The sequence below is a fragment of the Podarcis cretensis genome, assembly GCF_951804945.1.
Source record: "Podarcis cretensis genome assembly, chromosome: 5".
In the NCBI taxonomy this organism is placed as follows: domain Eukaryota; kingdom Metazoa; phylum Chordata; class Lepidosauria; order Squamata; family Lacertidae; genus Podarcis; species Podarcis cretensis.
Genome location: NC_137174.1, coordinates 78,342,979 through 78,358,231, shown reverse-complemented (window position 1 = coordinate 78,358,231; position 15,253 = coordinate 78,342,979). Strand labels below are relative to the sequence as shown.

Genomic DNA, 15,253 nt, shown 5'->3' with positions numbered 1-15,253 from the left:
TTGGGGGAGCCTTAGCCGCGCGCAGCCCTCCCAGGCAGGGGATGAAGGCTCCCCTTGCCCGGGAGAGGCTGCGCACAGCTATCCCATGGGCCAAGACAGCGAGCGGGATTGCTGCAAGACAGCCAGCCAAGACAGCCAGCAGGATTGCCTTCATCCCGCTGCCCTGCGGAGGCTTCGTGCGGCTATCCCTGGCTTTTGCAGGAGGTGGGGGAAGGGACAAAGTGCGCGGCTCTGTCCCTTCCCCCACCTCCCAGAAAAGCCCCCAAGAGCCGGGGGAAAGCCTGCAAGCACCACACACACGCTCCATGCGGCTCGTGAAAGGGAGTGCTGAGCAGAGCCTGGGATGCATATAGGTTCTGCTCAGTGCTCCCTTTAAATAATACTTTTCCCCTGCTCTAAAAACTAGATGCACTTTATCGTCCGGTGCGTGTAATAGAGCGAAAAATACGGTAGTTCAAGTTCCAATGCTTTCAGTGGAAGAATTCAGCCTACACTAAAATCTCTTGAGATTAGCAAAAGTCAATTCAATGTTTTGTTTTGTTTTTGCCTGTTTGTCTAAATTATGCTTTTATAACGATGTTTTATTTATTTTAGTCATAACACTGTTATTCCGTTGCTCCAGAAGCGGTTTAGTCACGCTGGCCACATGACCCGGAAAGCTGTCTGTGGACAAATGCCGGCTCCCTCGGCCTGAAAGTGAGATGAGCGCCACACCCCATAGTTCTCTATGACTGGACTTAACCATCCAGCCTTTACCTCTACCTTTAATACCAGTTAATTTAATTTAAAACTTGCTGCAATTAATTTTGCTGGACTGTGACCACCTAGATAGTATCAGTGAAGGACTGCTTTAATTAAAACCTTTAAAATTACATACATATTTATGCTCTGCTGAACCTCACACTCCAGTTTGCTCCCTGAGAAAGCAAGGTGCATTATTCTGCTACTATTTCAACTGTTCTGGCATTCCACTGGCAAAAATTAAAAGGATAATGGTCTCAAGTCATTACAGCAACTTTGCTTTCCCACCCAATCACAAGAGGAGGATGAAGTATTATTTTGCAACACTGAATAATTTTGAACTCTTAAGAGTGTGCGTACACGCACACACCTTCAGATGGCTTTTGGTTTCATAGACGTCAACTGATGTGTTTGAAAGCCACAGGAAAATCTCTTTTAAGATACGAACTATATAAAGAGCAAAAGGAAAGGTAGCTGGCCACAAGGCAAAAAGCAGGTCGCCTGCCAATACTAAACAGGAGATTTAACAAACTTCTTCAATGCTTTTTGGACTCTAAAACAGGTATGTACCTTTTAAAATACTTTACCCAGTCATTATTATCATTGGCGCAAATACAAAACGCAGGCTATGTAAACTGTTAGTGTTTGCAATTAGGGACAAACTCAGTATAGATACTCCATGCTGAAGCTTCGTAGTCACAAAAACTGCAACGACTTTAGTTTTTCTGTTGAAGGAGTTGACAGAATCAAGCATTTGCTATCTCAGGACCACAGTGCAATTGGTGATTGATTCAAAGTGACTGTCATTTTCTCAGAAGGAAGATTATGATATTTAAACTCAGTGGAAGAGCATCTCTGACACAGAAGGTCCCTGGTTCAGTCCTCGGCGTCTCCAGGAAAGGCTGGGAGAGAACCCAGTCTTAAACCCTGGAGATCTGCTGCTATAGGCTATGCTAAGCTAGAAGGACCAGTGATTTGACTCTGTATAAGGCAGCTTACTGCATTCCTATGTGTTTCATCCCTTCATAGTGGTTGCTCCCAAACTCTCTCAGATCTTTCTAGACTCCAAGATTTAAAAGGAATCATCTGTGTAAGCTACTAATAAAATGGACGTAGGATATACCAAAGTTGACCGACGGCATACTTCCACATGGTGTTGATAGTATGCAGAGACCCAAACCTGCTTAGCTTCAGCAATGTGCCTTCAGACCTTGGGAAAATAACTGACTTTCCACACTTATCAACCCTCAGGCACCACATATCCCTTGCCGACTGGGAACTTGGCAGATTAGCAGTCTGATCCGCATGGTCAGTTAACTGCACACATTACAGGCGTATTTTAACACTTGCCACACCACTGTCATAACACACGACACCAGCTTAAGAGTGCAATGCTGAATTGTACTCAACCTGACCAGGCTCCCTTGCTGACTATTAGTAAATAGCTGCTGGCATGCACCTAATGACCTGAAGAGAAGCCCACCAGATTTCAACATTTCAGGCATTCTGTAAGCAAACAAAAGCTGCCTTATTCCAACAAGCCCTTGGTTACTTTGATTTGGCTGATAACAGATTTTGTTTTAGCAGTGCTACAGTTACTTGCTGCTGCTGTTGATTGGCTTGATTCTGAGGTTTTAATTCTGCCACTGATGTCTGTTTGATTTTTGCCTAGTTTATGTTGTTAGCTACCTTGTGCTCCTGTGGTTGGATGAAAGGCAGGATATAAAAACAAGATGTGAAATAGTTAGCTGGCTATAGATGTCTCTGAGTTGTGAGAAATGAGGTAGCAATGGGTTGTGGTCAGAAAGCCCTTGAAAAAAATACATCCCCATAGCTGTCACACACTTGAATAAGCAAACCATCTGCAAATCTTTAGTTTACATAGTTGTAGGAGAAGTGAAACCCATTGAAAGGTGCAGATACATCTAAAAGATGCCTTGCCATGTTGATTAGAGTAGATGCTACTTTAGAGTAATCAAGTCATTACAAAGGTTTGGATAAATGGACAATTTCGTTGTCTGTAGAGAGGGACATACAAATTGGGCCCTCATCCTCATTTATTTTTATTTATTAAAATATTTATATACCACTACTTCATTAAAAAAATAAATCAGTTCAGGACAATAGATAAAACCATAAAATTAAAACAAAACAAAACAAAACAAAAGAGAATAGAAATCAGAAAACTATTGGGGAAAGATAATTTCCTGACAGAATGAACAGTTTTCAAAAGTCATTTAAAAGCTGACTTACTGCCACAGAGTTGTCCAATACTTGGCTAAATGAGAATGTTTATAATTTGATTTCCATTTATAACTTTTATAACCAACAAAAGTGTATTATACAAACCTCCAATGACTCACGCCTCACTATCACTTGCCTCCTCTCTGATGGATTCTCCTTTTGATGGCTTTAACATGTTTCAGACTATCCCCTTGCCCAACCAACTGATTTGATTTCATTCTGATGTAAATTCTGACCCATTGCTACAAATTTACTCATAAGGTGAGTGAGTTGAGTTTGGCATTTGTGCTCCAGGCAATCCAAATTGTGCTGGGAGCTTCTGAGCAGGTTGGCCACACTAGTCCCCCGTTGTGCAGTCACACTACCCTCTGCATTACAGCGGTACCTCGGTTTACGAACTTCATCCATTCTGGAAGTCCATTCTTAAACCAAAGCCGTTCTTAAACTGAGATGCACTTTCCCTAATGAGGCCTCCCGCCGCCGGTGCCCTTCCACCAGCTTCCGTTCATAGACTGAGGTAAAGTTTGCTAACTGGAACACTACTTCCGGTTTTGCAGAGTTCGTATACCAAATAGTTCATAAACAGGGCTGTTCTTAAACCGAGGTACTTTTGTTGGCTAGTTATATAAACTAGGTTCCTTTACTATCTATCTCTGAAAATGATGGCATACCTGTGGTATAATATTTGTGCACTTCAAAAGACTGCACAAAAAATCACTTCCATTTAGAGCCAAAGCTCTTGGAAAAAAAATGTAGATTGATACACACACATTTTATTGTTGTAAAACTGCCAACGTTAACAATTCCGGCGTTTAATCTACAGTTCTGTTTGTACACCAACAGCTCCACAACAACTGGAGAAGGCAAACATCTATGAGGTGCATCAAATGGAAGCTGAAGGTTCACTGTTCTTCATCTGGAAATCATTACTGCATTTCATTTCTTAGAAATGTTAAAAATAGCCACTTCCTCTTCAGTGTGCATGGCTCTAGCAATGATTTCTACCAGTACATCTATAAAACAGATCTTGCTGCAAAAAATCAGACCATCAAACTATGGAAATGTTCTTGGCAAATACGGTTTGCATCTTAATTAAAACCTCCTATGCCTAGGGATGTCTGAGAATACCAAATAAAACAAAAAGAGAAGCAGTGTTCACACTTATTTGTTCCATTTCTGGGACGATTAAGTCCGCAATCAGCCCTGCTAACTGAAAAGGAAATGCTTTGGAGTAAATGCATTTCTCATATGAATGCAGCATCACACTGAACCGATTTGTCAAAAAGTTGCTTTAAACATTTTTTAAAAATGTATGTGTACCATTGGCTGGGCCCAATGGAAGCTATAGCCCAAAACATCTGGCAGGCACCAGAATAGGGAAAGTTGCTCCTGAGCTTCTTAAGCAGGCATCCCCTCCAGATGTTTAGGGACTACAACTCCCACCACCCCTAGCTAGCAGGACCAGTGGTCAGGGATGATGGGAATTGTAATCCCAAAACATCTGGTGGGCCGAGTTTGGGGGTGCCTGTTCTTAAGAACAGTCGTAGATTTCGTTAGATACTGTACGACACTATTGCTTACAGAAAGTCAGTTTGTTTGTTTGTTTGTTTCTCTCTCTCTCTCTCTCTCTCTCTTCCAACTCCAGGTTTTGTCTCTCAGAAAAGGTGCACATACTTTGCCTTTCCTGTGAAGCATTTAAGATGCGCATAACCAATTCCTCAGGTTGCAATGTTTATTCTGCCATGGAGCCATTTCCTTATTTTTATTACTTGATCTTTCTTATTGGGTTCATCGGGAGCTGCTTTGCCCTGTGGACCTTCCTGAAGGCAGAGCAACATCGCAAATGTATGAGCGTCTACTTAATTAACCTGCTAACAGCAGACTTTTTGCTAACCCTTGCCTTGCCGGTGAAAATCGCAGTTGATTTAGGAGTTGCTCCCTGGAAACTGAAAATATTCCACTGCCAAGTCACAGCTTGCCTCATCTATATCAACATGTACTTATCCATCATATTCTTGGGATTTGTAAGCATGGACCGTTGCCTTCAGTTAATACACAGCTGCAAGATCTATCGCATCCAGGAGCCTGGCTTTGCTAAGATGATATCAGCAGTAGTCTGGGCAATGGTTCTACTTATCATGGTGCCAAACATGGCAATTCCAATCAAAGAAATCAAAGAAACGGCCAATGTGGGCTGTATTGATTTCAAAACGACGGTGGGAAGAGATTGGCATGTTTTCACTAATTTCATTTGTTCTGCAATATTTCTCAATTTTTCCGCCATAGTGCTTATTTCTAACTTCCTTGTGATCAGATTACTCTATCGAAACAGATACAACGTGAGCTACGACAATGTGAAGAAAGCTCTGGTGAACATACTCTTAGTCACTGCAAGCTACATAATATGCTTTGTTCCTTACCATATTGTCCGGATCCCGTATACTCTGAGTCAAAGCAGAGCTATAACCACAGACTGCTCTCTCAGGCGAACGCTCTTCAAAGCAAAAGAATCCACCCTGCTACTTGGTGTGTCAAATCTCTGTTTTGACCCAGTTTTGTATTTTTACCTTTCAAAGACATTTAGACTGAACGTGACAAAGGCTTTCGGGTCGCGTAAAGAAAATAATACTCCCCCAGAAAATGCATTAACAGAGACAGCACTTTGATGTTTCAGTTGAGACTGCAGACCATTCTAGACAATTTACTGCACATAAAAAAATGCATTGACCCCACCCCCCACCCCCCACCCCCAGCTAGAGCACACAATCTCTCCATCTTTCCTTCAGGTAGAGCTTCAGTTGCAAGGGCACTGCATTTTCTGAGAAACTGCTAAGCGAAAGAAGCAATATCCCCACCCCAAGATACAATATTAACTGCTAGTAGCTATTGCTCTGTAGAATTTGGTTGCACAATGTGTCACAAGCAGTTGTCACATTTTGTTTCTGAAGGGTGAAATACAATGATAGTCATACTCAGATTAGTCATTGATTTCAATAGTCTACTCTGTGTATGGCTTGGCTGGGTATTACTCAAAGTGCCCCATGGCAAATGATTTAGCTGAGGTTCCTGCATTGCAGAGGGATGAACAGAGATGACCCTCAGGATCCCTTCCAAATCAACAATTCTATGAATTCTCCCCCTGCATACCTGTAATTTGTAATTTCAGATAGCTTAAAGTGGCATTACTGAATACTTTGTGAGCCTTTTTGAAGACAGTTGCTTTCGTAACACTGACATTTAGAGTTATGTATATAAGAAGCATGTAATTCATCTAAGGGAGTACACACAGTGGGGCTGGTTCAGATGTAACAATAAAAAATGGTGTCACAGGAACAAGCCCCATGCATATGAATGGGATATGGTTCTATTTTCATGTTAATCTGCTTGAAGACCATGATATGCTTGACAGACAATGTACAGTTTTCAAAATGTACTTGGACAAAATATTCATGTATGAACCCAAATCCAGGTAAAACTAGTCATGACTAAATCCAACTGGATATAAGGAAATGAGTCAACTAATTTACCACTCACCTATTTCAGTGATACTTTGTATGATGAGTACAACAAAACAACGAGCCACGACCTGGCTAAATGAACTGTCATTAGTTTGAAGTAAGCCAGTAAGCAATTTATTTATTTAACAGAATTTGCACCCCACTTAATTGTAAATAAAACCTCTAAGCAGTTTTGCTTGCATGTGTATAGACTTCCTCTTCAAAGACAGAAAGAAGTTACTTACCAGAGGTATAGGAAAATGTGTTGCATATTGCAAATGGCGAAGGAGGTTGTAGTTTGATGGAAAAATCAGCTCCCTCAGTTTTTCCCTCTTCATAGACTTTTCACTCATTGTTGAAATTCTTCTGTCTATCATTGATACGGAATTCAGATTCTCACAAGACTCCCCAGGCATTGGAGAAAATATCTAAGACATGTAAACAAACATTTAATACTGTAAACAGAAATATCCATTGAATTTATGGTATGGCCAAAAAATGCAGTTTCATTTTACCTCAGAATAGGTAACTTATGATGTATGTCTGAGACAGCCAACGTGGCAACTCCCAGATGTTGATCCACAACTATTGTCAGTCACAGCCAGCATGGCCAATGGTCAAGGATGATGGGAATTATAGTCTAATAACATCTGGAGGGCACCACATTGGCTACTGCTGATGCATGCCAATGAAAACAACATTCAATTGCATTGAAATATGCAGTAACTAAAACCATTTTGATTCAGTTTTCAAACAGCAGCTAATAAGGGGGCCAATGTTAGCACTCAATATTGTGAGTGAAGAATGGCAAAATGTTTTTGTTTTATTTTTTAAAAAATGGTTTCAGTAAGTATAAATGATATGTTTCACTGCTCGTGACATGTTCATGATGGTGGCAGTTTAAACACAGTGGAAGTGGTATCAAGGTTACCACAGTGGAAATAGGAGAGACATCTTTTGTAAACCTAAGACCATGATGAAGAAGGAAAGGATGAGTATGGGGGAAAGGGGCGAGATATTTTGAGAATACCAGAAGAAATGAAAAATGCTGGTAAGAGTGTGTGTTCCATGTCTCAGATCATGCTGACACACGTAGCAAAGTGAAGAATGGGTTTTTTTAATTGAAAAAATCCGAAGTTAGACCTACTGGAAATTCCGAACCAAAGTCTGTCTTAAAGTCATTCTTGTCTATGTCATCAAAAATATTAGCAGTTCCCGAGTCAATGTACATATGTTCCATAATACTATGGTCCTAATGATCACCGAAGAGAAAAAGAAACACCAGTCAGAGCATGATGTAAAGCATGGGTGACTGGCCACGTAAGATTTTAAAAAATCACTCAGTTTTAAAAAGCACAATACTAAAATTCTTAGACTAAACAAGACGGAAGACATTTCTGCCCCCAACATATATAACACTCAAAATGGTCTCTTTTTGAAGTCATACTTAAAAAATAATAACAAGCTCGGGAAAACTGCACTCAAGGGCGATAGCCTGAATGTTTTGTTTACAATGAATGCGTAATCTCCTGGGAAATGTCTGCTTTGCTATGGGATCAGATTAGAGAAAGGCTACAGCTAAACCATCAATACTTCTCTAGAGGGATGCGTATTCCCCAAGTACAGTGCAATTTGTATAAACAGTGCACTGTTCACAAGAGATTGTGCTGCTGCTGAGATGAAACCTTGCAGAAATAAAAGTCTGAAGTCATGATTCTTGCAGGTCCAAATAATAATGGATTGGTTTTGAGGAAAGAACCTAACAACCATTAAAGTTAAAAATAAAATTTGGGCTCAAACCTTAGGAGGACACCCTTTCCTTCCAATTCCAATCATGGACATATAAAACAATGCAAATGTAACTAATTCTATCGTCACCTTTAATATATAAAGAGATCTTGATCCATCAGAGCCCAATAGGTGCAAAATATCACATTTCATTTATGCAACAGGCATTTCGTCATCATGGCAGCTCTAGACTGTATTTAGCCACGAACTACCTTTAAGTATAATGTGTCAAAGCTATTATCTCATTCATCTGCATAATATTTTTATTTTATTTAATAAATATTTCTAAACCACTGAGGGTTATATTGCCTTCCTCTCCTCTGCTCCAGAGAGTCCCCCAACTCTCCAGAGCAGATTTTGAGGTTGTGCAGAGAGAGGAGAGGGAGGTTTCATTGTGCAAGCAAAACTTTGATGTGCAAGCAGAATGGCATCAACGAACAGAACCCTTCGTGTTTAAAAAATGTCTGTGTACCATGGAAACAACACCAATCAACATTAAAAACAGTAAAATAATATCACAGAAGCAAACACAGAAAATCAGTGATACAGGTTCCAATCTTACGGGTTAGGGAAAGCCTGCACATTTTCATAAAGACATCTGAAGCAAATAATTGATGGTGCTTCACATCATAAGGCAGAGGTAAGGGCATTCCAGAGTGAAGGGGGAAAGGAGGAAATTGCCTGTTTTAACACTACCACTATATGATATTCTGTAGAGTGTGCTGGCCTGAGCAAAAATATCCCAGGTGTTCGAAGTGATCTTGCAGGTCTACACAGGGGCAAGCAGTCCTTCAGGTAACCCAGTCCTGAGTTGTTACAGTAGTCCAATCCTGAGGTTACCAGTACATGGAATCATGGTGGCCAAGGTATCCCTATCCAGGAATGGGTATCGTCGACACACCAACACAAGCTGGCAGTAAGCACCCATCACCAGAGAAGTAACCAGGGCCTCCACTGACAGATGAATCTAGGAGAACCCCCAAACTACATGTCTGTCCCTTCAGAGGGAATGAAACTTATATAATCTCATATACTGTCTTCCATTCCAATCCCAAGACAGTTTAAAACTTTGGAAGACACTCCTCTAAACAAAACCAGTAAAAAAGCAAAAGGCAACAACAATACAACCAGTATAAATTACAATATAACAATAAATCCAGCAACCTGAAAAGTTATCAAGGTAAGGTATCAATGACCCCCAGAGGAAAACTCAGCAAGGTTGGCACCTGCTTTATTTCAAGCGAGAAACTGTTCCATAAACTTGTTAACCAGATGGTGCCAGATATATTTCTGAAGGCTATGGCACAGCCAATAGGGCCTCATCCGGAGAGCAGGGTAATGTTGAGATCTTGAGATCTCAATATTGCACTGTTGGCATGGAAGCTTCTGCACAGTGCAACTCTCGTCCTGCATCATCAGGACAAAACACGTGCACACTCGTGCAAAATCCCAGGTCACATGAGAAGACCATAAACTGCTATTCCTTTTCATGCCAACAGAATCCCTCCAGAAACTGGGGAGTAGCAGCAGCAGCGTGGACTGCTCACATTATACTGGCTAAAAGGAGCTACATTAAAGGTTAGCACTGAGAATCTAATGAACACCACCAATAAAGCTTTCTAGGCAGCACAATTATTATTTTTCAAAATGCTCTTAGGATAAAGTGGGGTAGGGAGAAAACAGCACCAGGTTGTCATGAGAAGCAAAGTACAATGCACTCCATACCTCCAGTTTCACATCTTGTTCTCTAGAATACTGTTCATCCATATTTTCCCCAGTTGGCGAGCGAGACATAGAGGTTGCAGTGATGGATAAGTCTCCACGTGATATTAAAGTGCACATGTAAGCATCATGGGAGAACACATCATGCCGTATGAATTCACAGAAAAGCAGCACCAGGTTCACAAATTCCATCTTCTCATGTTCACTGTTTGGGTCAGCTACCAACAGAGAAAAGGTTAGATTTTATTAATTACCATTAGGCTCAAGCAGCTTTTATTTGAAAAGAAGAAGAAAAAAGTAAGCCTACCTTAAAATTAAGGTAAAGGTAAAGGAACCCCTGACCATTAGGTCTAGTCATGACTGACTCTGGGGTTGCGGCGCTCATCTCGCTTTATTGGCCGAGGGAGCCAGTGTACAGCTTCCGGGTCATGTGGCCAGCATGACTAAGTCGCTTCTGGTGAACCAGAGCAGCACACGGAAACGCTGTTTACCTTCCCGCCGGAGCGGTACCTATTTATCTACTTGCACTTTGACATGCTTTCGAACTGCTAGGTTGGCAGGAGCAGGGACCGAGCAACAGGAGCTCACCCCGTCGTGGGGATTCGAACCGCCGACCTTCTGATCGGCAAGTCCTAGGCTCTGTGGTTTAACCCACAGCGCCACCCGCGTCCCACAACCTTAAAATTAAGGTTACACAAATAGCTACTTAAATATTTCAGACACAAAGGGTAGAATTCAACACAGCCCTAAGGAGATAAGTTACATCAGCTTGCTTGTCCAACAGATTGGTATCCCCTCTGCTCCCACAAATTGTTCTCCCATCCCTCCAGAGATTTAGGGGAAGGCCCATTGTGCTAGTAGGAGACCTCACACAGGCTTCTGCTAGCAGGACAGGTTAGTTAACCCCACTCCTTATAGCTCAGTCATTACAGCATGAGAGGCTTAATCTCAGGATCATCGGTTCATGTCCCACATTGGGCAAAAGATTCCTGCATCGCAAGGAGTTGGACCAGATGACCCTCATGGTCCCTTCTGACTCTATGACTATGAATTGCAGCCCAAACCATCCTTCTCGTGTGGTTAATCCAGACTTCAAAAAGTCAGTCCATATAAGAAGGTCCTACAACACTTCTGAAAAATACTCAGATTGGTGTATCTGTATGCAGCTTAACAAATTTATTTGATCACATTGAGGCTTTCTGGAAGTTGCAAGAATAATGTACCATGAATTGGACAGCTTCAAGACAATATATTTGCACTATTGAACCAATATAGGTTAAATGACGTGGAGGAAACCCGGTTATTAGAAACCACAGTATATGGCACCTGAATGCACCAACATTCCTACTCCTTAAACCCTTACGGAGTTTTGCTCTCTTTTTCTAACTACTACAAACACACACACAAGTGTCAGAAAGCAACGTATACAGGTTCAGCATATGGTTAAGCATATCAGAAGTTTATCCTTCAGGTTCCAAAGATATCAGAAGCCCGCTCCACAGGACGGCTGCCCCAGTTCTGAGAACAGCATTCCTATCACAATATGGCAGGTGCAGACTATCAGCTCCACCTTTGTGGACACGCAACAAGGGCATGTGGGATCACTATTGGCTTACCTATGGGGAGAAACCAGGAACAAATTGCAAAGGGAGGTATAAAAAAGTCTAAACTATTCTGATAAGCACTGCAGGACAACTGTGTTTCATCTGGTAATAAACTGATGAGTTGCTGCCTTGATGCTCAGATCTGACACATTTGCACTACAATCCTGTACATATTTAATAGGAGCAAATCCCACTATACTGTGAGTCTTATTTCTGAATAAGCATGTACAGAATGACAGTGTCAAAGTTTTAGTTTATGTTTTTCCTAGTGCCAAATGTTAGATTGTACAGTCTAAGTTTAGATTGTAAAGCAACCGGTCCAAGGTAAGGCAAACTTGGAGTGGGGCAGGCAGGACGCCCCCCCCCCCCAAAAAAAGCTCTAAAACAAAAAGCTACATTAATTGCCTCAAGGCAAAAGCAAAGCTCAGAAATACTTTAGTTCCCAAAACACAATGTTTTGGAAAGTTTAAGCCTTCTAGGGAAAAAAATAAAAATCTGTAGGTCAGGCAGAAATGAGGGAGGGGAAAAAATGATACAGTCACCAATAATAATAGTGAATATCCAGTAGCTGGACAAAAGGTCACAGAGCTTCATCCTGCTCTGGAACAGAGAGGATTTGATGCTTACATAATGAGGGGGCCTGGGTGTCTAAAAACCTGAGGAGGACATTCTGGAAAACGGGAAGGCTGGATCCAGCAAGTGATGCCGAGGAAATGGATTCCTTTTCGTCCAAGACTTCTGCCTCACCACATCGCTGCAGAAATAAGACAGGATAAAAGCAATCAGTGTCAAACTGCAACACAACAGCTATGAATGCAATTGCACTTGCCCTCCCCTCCCCTATTACTTAGAAACCGCATAGCACACCACCAAAAAGGGGAGGGGGAAGAGAACCTGTTCTTCAACCTGTTGGTCTCTGCTTGTGTGTGAGGAAAAACAAACAAATTGATCTAATTTAGAGTCATTTGAGATGTGGCCAGATAACACATAAGAATGGAATAAAGACTGGTATTCTCAGCATCCTCCGTTCCCACTGCATGAGAGATTAAAGACTTCCAATGCTTGTTACAGGGCCTGAACCTTCCACTATGAACCAAGATGGATAAACTTTGAAGGCTACCTTTGAAGGTGACCCGGAAACTGCAATTAATCCAGAATGTGGCAGCTAGACTGGTGACTGGGAGTGGCTGCCAGGACCACATAACACTGGTTCTGAGAGATCTGCATTGGCTCCCAGTATGTTTCCGAGCACAATTCAAAGTGTTGGTGCTGACCTTTAAAGCCCTAAACGGCCTCGGTCCTGTATACCTGAAGGAGCGTCTCCACCCCCATCGTTCAGCCCGGACACTGAGATCCAGCGCCGAGGGCCTTCTGGCGGTTCCCTCATTGCGAGAAGTAAGGTTACAGGGAACCAGACAGAGGGCCTTCTCGGTAGTGGCGCCCACCCTGTGGAACACCCTCCCTTCAGTTGTGAAGGAAATAAGTAGCTATCCTATCTTTAAAAGACATCTGAAGGCAGGGAAGTTTTTAATATTTAACGCTGTATTGTTTTTAATACTTGATTGGGAGCAGCCCAGAGTGGCTGGGGAGACTCAGCCAGATGGACGGGGTATTATTATTATTATTATTATTATTATTATTATTAAACTGCGTTAAACTTGCTTATAAGGCTGTAGTTCATTGCAAAAGCTAGCTCTCACTTAAATATGAACTGCATTTTTCTCTCCCTGCACACAGCTGTCATACTGCAAAGACAACTTACTTCCACTTCAATTTCAGCTTGCCTCTTCTCCAATAATTTAGCCACTGCCATTGCCCTGTGCTTGCCAGCTCTTTTGCTGCTCACGGCCCATTCACAAAGCAACGTTACAACAGCTTCGTCATTAGTTGCAACCTGTTAAATAAAAACAAAACAAAAGGTCAGTCTCTTGTTTAAGTAGATTAAAATGCTGGCTACAAAGACAGGCATACGATGCCGACCAATGGCAACAGTAAGTTTTCTGTTCAATTTCCTACCCCTTTTATCCCTAGGATATAAGTTTGTCTAAAAGTTCAAAACAGAGTTTCTCTTCTAAGAGGTATGTGCGGCTAGACAGGGAATGAAAGCATGGAACAGAAGCATAGTAGATGTGTGTTGAAGAGCATGATGAGCTAGTTTGAAACTGTTCTCAAAATGCAATTCATGTGCTATATACTAAAACAGGCTTTTGCTTTAACCCTTAGGTTTTAGTCTTATTTACATTTACTACACTACTGGCTACATTTATCAGTTCAAAAGCTGCTCTTTTCAAAGTAAGGATCTTTTATGAACACAGTGCTTGTGTACATATTTCATTACACATTGTTTTCTTATAACTTTTAATTGAAGATGATCCTCTTTTTTATGCATAAGAGCCACCTTCATTTTGGAGGTGATACACGTCTTTTTATTAAAAAAGAAAGAAAAGCTATCCTAAGCAATTCTTATAATTCAGAAATGTGAATCCTCAGCTAACAGTAAAATCCAACATTCATCTTTAATCATCCAATCAACAGTTTAACCAGTTTCTGTATGTGATCATCAAAAAACAAACTTTCTATATCGTTATTACTACTCACTACTGCTATTAATTATAATTTATACATAACGCAATCCATGTGAATAGGCACTTCAGCACTTTACAGAATGCAATAGTACAGTTCCCTGCCCCAAGGAGCTTACAATCTAAAATTCAACATGGGGAAAACAGAGGAAAAGGAACAGGAAGGAAGGAGACACCAAGTTAAACATGGGGAGGAATATGTGATTGTTCCACTTTCACATCCTTGGGCTTAGTTACAACAGGGCAAGGAAACCAGGTGGTAAAGCCAACCATTCCATTTTTAAAAAGTTGGTGTAGAAAACGGATTTGAGGAGAGGTGTTCTGGGACACACTTCCAAGCAAACCAACAAAGGAGAAAGGGTGGAGACGATTGAAAGAGCAGGAGACTTGTGGCTGGTGGTAGCTGGTATCTGGTACAGCCTGAGAAACTAAGATTGCAGACATATTTGTGATTGGAATGTAATGACAGAAAGAAGGGGCAGGCAACGCCATTTAAGGCTTTCCTCTTTGCAATTAGATGCATATTCTTAATATACAGTGTCTGGAAAGGCCCTAAGCACATCCTTTTCTACTAGCAAGAGCAAACATAAGCAGAGCAACAGCCTCCCACATCCTCCTCCTGTTGCAACTTTATCTTGTTCAAAGCATTTGCTTAGATACACAACAAGATATATAGGAGGTGATTATCTGCTGCTTCTTTCCATCACACTATTAATAACGGCTTTGCTAGATATCACCAGAAGCTTGCCTAGTCTAGCACACCATCTCCAGTAATGGGAGCCTGGATCAGGCCCATGCAGAGGCAAGGGCAATCGGGTACACTTGCCCCGGGGCCTCAGAGGGCTAAGCCAGCCAGGACAGGAGGCCTGTCAGAGACCAGCTGCTTTTTTGTTTGAGTTTAGAAGCTTTATTCTAAGAAGGCACACTCCGCAGACAAGCTCTGCACGGGCCTGACCTGGATCATCCTGGAAAGCTAAAAAAAAAAAAGGTGATTCACATCCCTTTTAATTCATCTGCAACCACAAAATGTTAAGGAAGCCACACACTTTTCCATTCAAAAAAGAAACCTAGAGGG

The 15,253-nt window shown here is 41.6% G+C and overlaps 2 protein-coding genes across 2 annotated transcripts in view; one reads left to right on the top strand and one right to left on the bottom strand.

The window, feature by feature from the left end:
- Nucleotides 1-15,253, bottom strand: part of MED12L (mediator complex subunit 12L) — a 180,916-nt gene that overhangs the window by 114,590 nt on the left and 51,073 nt on the right. Inside the window, exons 12-16 of the mRNA XM_079977534.1 lie at nucleotides 13,359-13,490; nucleotides 12,224-12,350; nucleotides 9,996-10,210; nucleotides 7,630-7,734; nucleotides 6,728-6,910 (exon numbers count right to left, since the gene is read on the bottom strand). Coding sequence (XP_079833660.1) covers nucleotides 6,728-6,910; nucleotides 7,630-7,734; nucleotides 9,996-10,210; nucleotides 12,224-12,350; nucleotides 13,359-13,490 — 762 coding nt within the window. The remainder of the gene's footprint in view (nucleotides 1-6,727; nucleotides 6,911-7,629; nucleotides 7,735-9,995; nucleotides 10,211-12,223; nucleotides 12,351-13,358; nucleotides 13,491-15,253) is intronic.
- Nucleotides 847-6,674, top strand: GPR171 (G protein-coupled receptor 171). Its single transcript, XM_079978248.1, has 2 exons — nucleotides 847-1,303; nucleotides 4,631-6,674. The coding sequence occupies exon 2, from the start codon at nucleotides 4,686-4,688 to the stop codon at nucleotides 5,649-5,651; it is 966 nt and encodes a 321-aa protein (XP_079834374.1). The 5' UTR covers nucleotides 847-1,303; nucleotides 4,631-4,685; the 3' UTR covers nucleotides 5,652-6,674.

Excerpts from the sequence above, each read along its gene's own strand:
- GPR171 (XM_079978248.1), top strand. The coding sequence starts at position 4,686 with ATGCGCATAACCAATTCCTCAGGTTGCAATGTTTATTCTGCCATGGAG.